Genomic DNA, 11,439 nt, shown 5'->3' with positions numbered 1-11,439 from the left:
AAATTAAAACTACTACAACCATATATGTTGGAGACCGCCCTGCCTGGTCTCAGGAAGCTGTAACCCCCCATGACTTAGGCTGAGTGAAAGGCCTCCGGACCAGGAGCCACTAAGGAGACAAAACTTATTTCCCTGGCATGATCGGCAGTCAATGACGGGCAGTCAATGAACCTAAGACGCGATCATGTGGGAATGCCCTGAGAGAGAGGCTGTGGAAATGAAGGGGTGATTGACATTCACCCCTGCCCCCTCGGCTTTGTCAAAGCCTGAGCCTCTGTTCTTAGATGTGAGAAATCCAAGTCTCCAGGCTGCCGTTGTCTTCTCTGTTAACTCAGGCCTGCGGAAATAGCAGGGGCGGTGAAGCCCAGACCAGAAACGGCAGACCCCAGGGGTAATCAGGCCTGGGACATAGAATATGCAAGATCCTGTGAGATCTGTTTGCTGGAGGATGTTATTAACTTGGAATTTAAAAGCACAGGCAGGAAACTTTTGGAACCTGTAGCTCTTTCATATGTTAAAGACCACAAACCTTCCCTAGAATCTCAGCAGGAGTTCTGTCCCCACCTTTGTAAGTTGCTTACATCTTTTGATCTTTTCTGCCAGACTGTGAACCCACAAACTAAGTCTATATTCTCAATAAAAACCTGCTTGGGAATGGATACGGTGCTCTCCCCACTAGAGAGAGTAGCCCTTCTGTTCCTATTTCCCCACAGGACTTGGTTGTCTCTGTGTATGTTTTTAGCATGTTTCGACAAACATCCGCAGCCAAGATGGATACTGCAGGCCGGTATCCTCTATACACATACTCCAGCAATACCTCTTCTGAGAATATAACCTAAAGAAATGAAAACAGGATATTGAAGAGATATATGCACTCTTATGTTTATTGCAATATTATTCACAACAGCCATGATGTGGAAACAACTTATGTGCCTATGAACCAAAGAATATATAAAGAAATGTGGTATATACATGCAATGGAATATTATTAACTATGAGAAAAAAGGAAGTCCTGCATTTGAAACAGCAGGCATACACTTTGAGGATACTATGCTGAGACCAATCAGACAGAAAAAGACAAACATTTTATATATAACTTATATGTGGAATCTTAAAAGATGAATTTATAAAAAACAGAGTAAAATGGTGGTTACCAGGGGCTGGGGACTGAAGAATAGGAAAGATGTTATTTAAGGGTACAATTTTGCAACAAGTAGATAAATAAATGCTGGAAATCTAATGCACAGTATAGTGATTATAGACAACAATATTGCATTATAAAAATCAAACTTGCAAAGAGATTAGATCTTAATTATTCTTGCCACACACACAAAAAAATGATAGTTATGTGACATGATAGAGGTGTTAGCTAATGCTAGAATGGCAATCATTGCAATATAAATGTATCACACCCACATAATTACCTTAAACTTACACTATGTTATCTGTCAAATATATCTCAATAAAAACTGTTTAAAAATGATAAAACTAACATCTTACTGCATGCTATTTGCCCTGTCCTATTTTTTCTCTTTCTTTTTGCCTTCTTTCAGATTAGTTCTTTTTTTTTCTCTTCCAATTTGTATGTTTTATTCCCACAAGAGAGCTGGGGGTGGGGATGCCTCAAGAGCCTTCCTCATGCAAGGGTGTACCAGGTTCTCAGGTCTGCCCCACCAGCAAGCTGATGTTTAGACAGAATGTTATGGGTGCCAGGTGGAAAGGTCCGATGGGCATGGGTGGTGGGCTTAGTTGGAGGGTACACACTTGTGGAGCACAGGTAGCAGGGCAGGTCCTTCTTTATGATCAGTGGCTCTTCCATGGAACCATACAGCTTTACCACACAACCTTTCTTGTCAATGAAGAACTTGGTGAAGTTCCATGTGATGGCATTTCCTAGGATGCCCCTTCCATTGGGCTGGACTTTCATCCACTTCCACAGCAGGTGGGCATCATCCCCCTTCACACAGATCTTGCTGTACACATCAAATTTGACATTATAGCTGGCAGTGAACTCTTTGACCTCTGCATTATTAGTCCCTGGCTCTTGCCTCCTGAACTGGTTGCAAGGGAAAGTCAGAATCTGTAAACCATACTCAGCATATCGGGTATGCAGGTCAATAAGCTGAATGTAGTTTATGTCTGTTTTGCCTCATTGAGAGGCCACATTAGTGACGATGCACACAAAGCCCCAGTGCTTTTCTACGTTATCCATGTGCCCATGAATATTTTTGGCTGAGAACTTGTGCATGGGCTGAACACAGTGCCAGTCCTCGTGGGACATGCACACACTGTAACAGGGTACAGCCAAGGGGGGGCCCCAAATAGGAATTTGAATGGGGTCCAGAACTCAAGGTGTTCAGGAAATATTAGGATGTCCTCACCCCCTTCCCCCACAGGTGAGCTGGGGAGAGGACACATGGAGCAGGCCCATTGAGAGCTCTTTTGTATAGCAACAATTTTGCAGCTAACCTCTGGTGTGGTCATTTAACATATCTATAACCTTTAACTGGTTGCATAGGTATGTTAAATAGCTGTGGCCATGCTCTGAGCCAGGGGAATGGAAGTAACTTCCCTACCAAGATGTAACTGTGGGGCAGGTCCCCCGAGTTACAGCACCTGCATGGGAGCTTGGAGAAGATTGGCTCCATGACATGGGGCCACCCCTGGCCAGACCCATGATGGCAGCCCAGTGAAACTGGAAGGATATGAAAGTGCTGGCATGTGTAGCCAACTGTAGGAGGAGTTGGAAATGGGACTGCAGAGGAAGATTGGCATGGGGACACAGCAGCCCAGACACAGCAGCCATTAGGGGAGAACCACTCCGTCTTTAGCAGAGTGGGGACTCCTGTGGCCCTGGGAGAGAGAACCACAAGGCCTTGCCAGAGTGGGTGTTACAGAACAACAGGGGCACCAAGAGGGGCCGAAGGGCAATGTACTATTACCCAAAAGGAACCCCCCAGGTTTGTCATGTCCATCCCCGGAGGAAAGATGTCTCTCAATGCCAGAGATTCGTGAAAAAGAAAGGAAATGTTTATTTAATACTATACTAGCCTAAAGTAGTGACCTAATGTCTTCATCAAAATTCCAAAGTCCCTTAAAACACCCACAAACACACACAGTCCTTCCTTTCCCCCTTTTGCCCAGTCTGGGGTACCATATCTATGGAAAAGAGATAGAAGTCCATGACTCAGGAAGCCCCGGTTCTTCCTAGTAATCTGTCTTGGCTGGTAGGCCTCACTTGGTTCCCATCTCCATCAGCTGTGTTGCCAGGATCTCTGCTAAAGCTGGATGGTGGTTCCCCCTTCTACAGCTGCAGGGGACCCCACTCTGGCAAAGCCTTGTGGTTCTCTCTCCAAGGGCCACGGGAGTCCCCACTCAGCCCAAACTGTGTAGTTCTCTCTCCACTGCCCCAGCTGCGTGGTCCTTTCTGCACAATGGCTGTGGGAGTCTCCATGTTGCCAAAGCCGTGTCATTCTCCCTCCTCAATGGCTGCAAGGAGGGGCATCGCCACTCTGCCAAAGCTGAGTGGTGATTCTCTGCCAAACCTGCATGGTGATTTCTCTCCCAGGACTGCAGGAGTCACCACTCTGCTAAAGACCGAGTGGTTCTCTCTTCTATTGCCACAGCCGATTGATCCTCTCTGCACAATGGCTGCCGCATCTGGGTTTAAATCCCCACACCAGTCCTCCTCTACAGCCCCATTTCCGACTCCTTCTACAATAAGTTACACCTGCCAGCATTGATATCCTTCCAGCTTTACTTGGCTGCCATCGTGAGTCTGGGCAGGTGTGGCCCTATATTATGGAGCCAATCTTCTCCAAGCTCCCATGCAGGTGCTGTAACTCGGGGGACCTGGCCCCAGTTACATCTTGGTGGAGAAGTTACTTCCATTCCCCTGGCTCAGAGCATGGCCACAGCTATTTAACATATCCATGTAACCAGTTAAAGGTTGTAGATATGTTAAATGACCACAGCAAAGGTTAGCTGCAAAGCTGTTGCTATGCAAAACAGCTCTCAATGGCCCTGCTCCATTTGTCCCTTCCCCCAACTCACACCTGGGTGGGGGGAGGACATCCTAATATTTCCTGAACACCTTGAGTTCTGGACCCCATTCAAATCCCTATTTGGGGTCCCCCTCTTGGCTGCACCCTGTTACATGGGGACTCTCTCTGCCCTGGGAGAGAGAATCACAAGGCTTTGCTAGAGTGGAGACTCCCACATCCATTGTGCAGAGAGAACCATGTGGTTTTGGAAGAGTGGGGACCCCTGCAGCTTTAGAAGGGGGAATCACCACCCAGCTTTAGCAGAGATCCCAGCGGCATAGCTGATGGTGATGGGAACTGAGGGAGGCCTACCAGCTGAGATGGATTACTGGGAAGAACCAGGCACTGCCTGAGCCATAGACTTCTATTTCTTTTTCTGAGATATGGTACCCCAGACTGGGCAAAGGGGTGAAGGAAGGGCTGTGTGTATTTGTGGGTGTTTTAAGGGACTTTGGAATTTTGATGAAGACATTAGGTCACTACTTTAGGTTAGTATAGTACTAAATAAACATTTCCTTTCTTTTTCACAAATCTCTGGCATTGAGAGACGTCTTTCCTCTGGCGGTGGACATGACGAACCTGGGGGGTTCCTTTCAGTAATTGTATATTGTCCTTTGCCCTCCCCCCCGCCCCCTGCTTTGTTGTTCTGTAACAACAATGCTGGCAAGCCTGACTCGGCCAGAGCACTGCGCAGAAGGGCAGGCCTCAGATTGGTTCTTATTATTCCATTTAACCCTTTTTCTTATTTCAAAGAGTTAGTGGTTTTCCTAAAGAATAAGTTACATACATGTATCAGCATCTAATTCTAATTTATATTTTAACCCTCTTCCCAGAAAAGGCAAAAACCATAGAACTCTTTTACTCCTTTTACCCTCTGACTTATATTTCATTGTTGATTCTTTCATTGTTTATGCCATTTTATCTTGATTCTTTCTATATTTTAAAACTTGCGGGAGGCCGCTCTGCGTGACGTGGGACCAGCCCCCCCTGGGAGATGCATAGGACCCACACCTACGGATAGGTTTTCCCATGGGGAATCAGGCCTGCAATGTACCTAGGCCGCTATGAGTCTTGCTTTTTGCTAAAACTCCCTCACCCTGAGTTGAAGACATTTAATGCAAAGCAACTTCCTAAAAACCATGCTAAACCTTCCAAGGATGAGTGTAACCAGTTCTACTACTTTTGCCTTTTCATTTGCAAATATCTCTCTTCTGTGATGTGATTACCAGCATCCTCTCCTTTGTTTCCTGTATAAGGTAACCATGTAAAGTAAGCCTGTGCATAGTTAATAAGAATCTTCTTGTAATGTGCCCAGTAAGACAATAAAAGCTCATTGGAGTGAGGGCCAAGGTTTTTGCTCCCCTTGAGAGAAAAGCTTGCCATCCCTTTTCGTCCACAGGACTCAGTAGTCCATGTGAATTTGTCTCATATTTCATCCATAATGACATGGACCCCACAAGCCAGGGTCTGTATCAAAAACTCACCAAGACATTATTATTTGTTTATAGTGATATTTATATAAGCTTATTCACATATTTATTTATACACATTTTATATTCAAATATCTATAGACCATAGTTATACTTTTCTTTGGGGCAAATAGGTGAACAAAAGTGTCACTTGAAAATCTTAACAATGTTTCCTGATGCCTTTGAATTGTTGCCTAGTCATTGTAGGCATTTCCTGAACAAATATGCAAAAGCCTAGGGCCTGACACCTGATGGAAGAGTGGGCCAACAAAGTAGCATTAAAACAACTCAGGAAGTCAAGCATGAAGGATGGCTTCTTCTGAAATTGTTTGATTTTGTTTTAACAGGGTCCTACCATCCACCACTTCATATATCCTAATTAAATTTCTAAATTAAAAGAATTTTACTTTAGGGTTTTGTAGCAGTTCTTTGAAATTCCTGGGAATATTCTGATTATGACAAGTCTGAGGGGAAGAATCACATAAATGAGACAAGCCAGTCAGCTCAAATATCAGTGAAATGTAACATTTTGCAGGGGTTTTAAGTGCCATAACCCACTAAAATTCAGCAGAGGGTTAAGAAACCAGGGTTGGTAATGAAGAAGGTATTTGAAGTGGCCCATCTGTGAGGGCAAGGAAGATTTACTGATCTCTGGCAAAGTATGGCAGCTGACATTTCTCAGCAATTCATCCTTCTGGAATCCTAGAACTGGGAACTCAAGGATCAAGTTCTCCTTTATTAGGTAGGTGTCAGTAGATGGGATACTTGGGGTCTACCCTTCCCCATGGTGGTGTGAGGGGTCCTGCATTTGGCGCATGCCCACCAATATGGAATAGGCTGCTTCTCCATCTCCTCACTGACTGGCATAGATGTCTGCTCCACTTTGTTTCAAACTTAAAATGGGAATATGTGTTGGAGTGTGAAGAATCCAAGTGAGTTCTTAGGTCTTAGTATCTTGTCCATTGTGGTATTTTCATTGCAGAAAGTGTCCTTTGGCCCTTCTCAGCTCTGCTGGCCATTGTGAGGGGAAGGGAAGAATATGGAAGTTTTAGCAGTTGTGAGTTTCTTTCCCTTCTTGTTTCAGAATGGTTTCTATGACAGTGTAGGTCTGCCTGTGGGTTTTATCCCATCTGCTAAGTCCTATAGCCTGGCTGCTATAACTCATTCCTACAGGAAGACATGGCTTTTACCGGTGAAAGGCTGTGGATGAAGATAAAAGTCATAAATGCAAAGGTATCAGTTCTACTGCTCTCTCTGTTCCCATTCATCTATAAACAGCATAGGGACTGAGCAGAACTCAGATCTTATCCAGAAGTAAAGGCAACAAAAGCAAGATATGCACTATTTGTCTCCCAGAGAAAGTAGAAAGTTCTATGGACATCCTCAGACCCTTATAGAGTCAGTCTGGGTTCTTCTAAGAAGAGAGAATCCTCTCCTATCTGATGTTCTGTGGGCCATGTCAGGATTTGCTTCTCAGGATTGCCAGAGCTAGCAAATTAAAACACAGAATGTCCATGGATTGCTTGGCACATATATATATTAAAAAATTTGTGGTATATCTGAAATTCAAATTTAACTGGACTCCCTGTATTTTATGTAATAATCCCACCACATCTTATGTTGTGTCTCATTACACTGTTTTCCATTTCTCACTATTTGTTGTGTGTCAAATGTTTGTCTTTACAACACTGCAAACTGCAGTCCATTAGGGCACCTGACCCAAGGTTGAAGTTGTCAGATGACTGGGTTAATATAGGTTTAGTTTGGTTTAACTTGGACTCCTTCATGTCACTCTAGACAACAGGCTTGAAGTTGTCAAGAACGTTAGTTGACCCGGCTCATAGGATCTAAAGATGCCTGTAGGTATCCGATTGCAGAAATGATGCTGTAAGAGCTGCCTGTCCTTTTCAACCAGCAGGAGTAGCATCATGGTTTAGACCAATGAAGCCCAACAAAGATATAATGTGAGTCTCAGACATGGCTTACAATTTTCTAGTAGCCACCTTTAAAAAGTAAATAAATAAATGTTAATTTTATATAGCATTTAACTCAGTTTGTCCAAAGTGTTATTTCAACATGGAGTTGATCTAAAGAAATTTTTGATAAAATACTTTCTTTTTAATATTGTGTCTTCAAAATCTTATGTATATTGAATGTTTATCACATATCTCAACTTGAGTACTAAATTTCCAGAAATACTTTATTCGTATTTCATAAAATTTGTGGTTGAAAAGATTTACATACTCAATTTGTATCAAATATACTTAACAGTGTTCCAATAACTAAATCAAATAGTTTTTTACGTTTAAATTGATTAAGCTTAAATAAAGTAAAATATTAAATTCCTCATTCCTAACTAGGCACATTTCAACTACTCAACAGCCATAGCATGGGCCTTGATAGTCTTTGGAGAATCTTCTGAAATCTTTTTAACCCAAAAACAAGGCAAATAAAACAAACCTACAATCAGTGGTATCACCCCAGAGCCTGGGATCCACAGAGCACCCTGGATTCCAAGCAGTTCTTAGTAATTCACCTTGACTGCCACAGCAAATCTCTCCTGAGTCACTCTCTTTTCCCCCTGTGACAAAATCAGACTATGTGATTTCACCTGAAAGCCACTGAATGAACTAACATTGTCCATGCTGTGTGTGCCTGATTATGCAGGCTGCTTTGTGTGTGATGTTTTCATTTCAGAAGCCCGTTAACGCATCTTCCTGAAGACCTAGTCTTACATCTGAGTCCTCAGGAGCGATCTGAACCAGCCTGAAAATGTGAACGCCAGAACCTCCCCTGCAGTCCAAACAGTTTGTGGACTATGTCTAAATAGTCTGGTGTGCTAACCACAACTGAGGAATTTATTAGAGCATTAAAGTACTGTAAGAAAAATGTTGTCATTCAAGAGCTGGGGGGAGGAGTGTAAGTATTATTCTTAAGGCCAGACGCTGAGGCTCTGGCAAGCAGGCAAACTGAGTGTAAGGATCCCGGGATCAAAAGGTGACTGAGAGGCATCTAACTGAGGAGTGCAGCTCTGATATTTGTGGTTTCCTTTCCAGCAGTGGAATTTGGTACAACCCTTTGAGCAGCTGCACAGCCAGCTCTGGGGCTCTGCAGGAAGGGGGTGGATTCTTGGAAGTCACAAATAATGGGGGTTGGGCACCCCTCTGCATATCTGGGACAAGACTCATCATTTTTAATTGCCTTTACCCAGTGCAGGGCATCCTAACCAGTAGCTGGGATCTCCCAGTGAAATTTAGTTTATATCCAAGGCTGTTCAGATGTTCATAATTAAATAAAAAGGAAAACAAATAAAAAAAGAAAAAACAAAAGTGTACACATGGAAAGAAATGTCTGCAAGATGTTAATATAAATGCAAATGTATTTTCTTACCCAAATCATTTTATGTACTACTTGTGCTGTTGGTCATTTCATTTTGATGTCTTATGCAAATATTTCTCCGTAAGTACTTTCATTCACTTGATTAATTTCCCAGAGAAATAAGAGGTTTTCACTCTTTATTTTCTGACCTTTAACATTATACATAGAGAGAGCAGGCAAATTTAGAGTCAGGGAAGGGATAAAGTGGCTTAATTTTTTCCACACCTAGGAAAGAGTGGAGCCTAGATGAGGGAGAAAATATTTGTTTGGTCATATAACCCATTTCAATAAGTTCTTAATATGTATGGGACCCTGGGGTGAGGTACAGAAAGATGGAGGTGGTTATCATTTTATAGAAACTCCAACTTCATCAACTTTTCTGACCTTAGGTCAATTATTTACATTTTTTAAGGCTCAGATTCCTCAATTTAAAAATGAGGATAAGGACTTACGGCCAAGATGGAGGCATAGATAGACACATTGTGCCTTCTTACACAACCAAGATAGGGACAACAACAATTTAGAAAAAGAATAACAACCAGAACTGACAGAAAATTGAACTGTATGGAAGTTGGACAACCAAGAAGTTAAAATAGACATGCCCATCCAGACTGGTATGAGGGGTGGAGTTAGGCAGCCGGGTGTGGGTCACAGAGCATATTGCAGAGAGTATTGGGACTGGGACATAAGGTATCTGGGGCACGAAAGACCACAGTGGGTGGACCCTGAGCGGAAGAAACGGCAGCTGGTAGACCCAGTGAGGAGGTGATTGTGAAGCAAGGCACTGCGTGCAACCCAGGATCACAGTGTTGGGAAAGAGAGACTTGAGGCACTGATTGAAAACACCTGTGGGAGTTGAAGCACCGGGAGATACTCCCAGCCTCACAGGAGAGGTTGTTGGAAAGTCCCACGGGGTGCACAAGCCCATCCACATCGGAATTGGCACCACAGGGTCCCAGTTTGCTTGGGGGAAGCAGCAGAAGGGACTGGGGTCTGACAGAGAGCAGAGCAAGCCCCATTGTTCCCTCTCGGACCCCACCCCCACATACGTCACAACCCAGTGACTTGGGTGCTCCATTCTGGTGAACACCTAAGGCTCCACCCCTCATACATAACAGGTGCAACCAGACCAAAGGAAAAAAATGGCTCAAACAGAATTAAAAGCCCCATGATCAGTACTTTTAAGTGACTGAGAGATAGCCAACCTATCAGATGCACTGTTCAAAGCACTGGTGATCAGGATGCTCACAGAATTGGATGATTTTGGTCACAAATTAGATGAAAACATGAAGGCTACAATAAGTGAGATGAAGAAAAAAGCACAGGGAACCAATAGTGATGGAATGAAAGCTGGGTCTCATATCAATGGAGTGGACCAGAAGGAAGAAAAAACATACAATCAGAAAAGAATGAAGAAACAAGAATTCAAAAAAAATGACGAGAGGCTTAGGAACCTCCAGGACATCTTTAAACATTCCAACATCTGAATTATAAGGGTACCAGAAGGAGAAGAGGAAGAGCAACAACTGGAAAAGTTATTTGAACAAATAATGAAGGAGAACTTCCCCATTCTGGCAAAGGAAATAGACTTCCAGGCAGTCCAAGAAGCTCAGAGAGTCGCAAAGAAGTTGGACCCAAGGAGGAACACACCAAGGCACATCATAATTACATTAGCCAAGGTAAAAATGAAGGAGAGAATCCTAGAAGCAGCAAGAGATAAGGAGGTAGTTATCTACAAAGGAGTGCCCATCAGACTGTCAGCTGATTTCTCAAAAGAGACCTTGCAGGCAAGAAGGGGCTGGAAAGAAGTATTCCAAATTATGAAAGGCAAGGACCTACATCCACGATTGCTCTATCCAGCAAAGCTTTCATTTAGAATGGAAGGACAGATAAAGTGCTTCTCAGATAAGGTCAAGTTAAAGGAGTTATATCATCACCAACCACACTGCCCAAAAACAAAAACAAAAACAAAAACAAACTAAACAAAGTAGAACAGGAACAGAACCACAGAAATGGAGATCACATGGAGGGTTAGCAACAGGGGAGTGCAAGGAGGAGAGGGGGAAAAGGTACAGAGAATAAGTAGCATAGATGGTAGGTAGAAAATAGACAGGGGAAAGGCAAGACTAGTATGGGAAATGTAGAAGCTAAAGAACTTATGACACATGGCCATGAACTAAAGGGGGGAAATGTGGGTGAGAGAGGGTGTGCAGGGTGGAGAGGAATGAAGGGGGATAATGTGACAACTGTAATTGCGTAATCATAAAATATATTAAAAAACAAAAAATGAGAATAAGACTAAATCAATAAAGGAGAAAATGTGTAAATTATTCAGTAAATGGTGCTTATGATATTATTCTTTTTATTTTTTTTTATTTTATTGTTGTTCATATGTATTTGTCTGCATTTCCCCCCGACCACTACCACACCCCTGGCCATCCCCACTCTTTCCCACGATTCCACCTCCCCTTTGTTTTGTCCATGAGTCCTTTACAGTTATTCCTGAAAACTCTTCCCTCTTTTCCTCCCATTATCACCTCCCACTTCCC

General features: G+C 43.1%; 1 protein-coding gene across 1 annotated transcript; it reads right to left on the bottom strand.

The window, feature by feature from the left end:
• Positions 1–1,636: 1,636 nt before the first annotated feature.
• On the bottom strand, positions 1,637–3,454 carry LOC114515394 (phospholipid hydroperoxide glutathione peroxidase-like). The gene is made up of 2 exons (XM_028534691.1): positions 3,387–3,454; positions 1,637–2,288 (listed from the first exon to the last, which is right to left on the bottom strand). The coding sequence occupies exons 1-2, from the start codon at positions 3,452–3,454 to the stop codon at positions 1,637–1,639; spliced, it is 720 nt and encodes a 239-aa protein (XP_028390492.1).
• Positions 3,455–11,439: the final 7,985 nt, after the last annotated feature.

The sequence above is a fragment of the Phyllostomus discolor genome, chromosome 8 (genome assembly GCF_004126475.2).
Source record: "Phyllostomus discolor isolate MPI-MPIP mPhyDis1 chromosome 8, mPhyDis1.pri.v3, whole genome shotgun sequence".
Taxonomy (NCBI): Eukaryota; Metazoa; Chordata; class Mammalia; order Chiroptera; family Phyllostomidae; genus Phyllostomus; species Phyllostomus discolor.
Note: the sequence above shows the minus strand (reverse complement) of the source record. Positions and strands in the feature narration are given on the sequence as shown.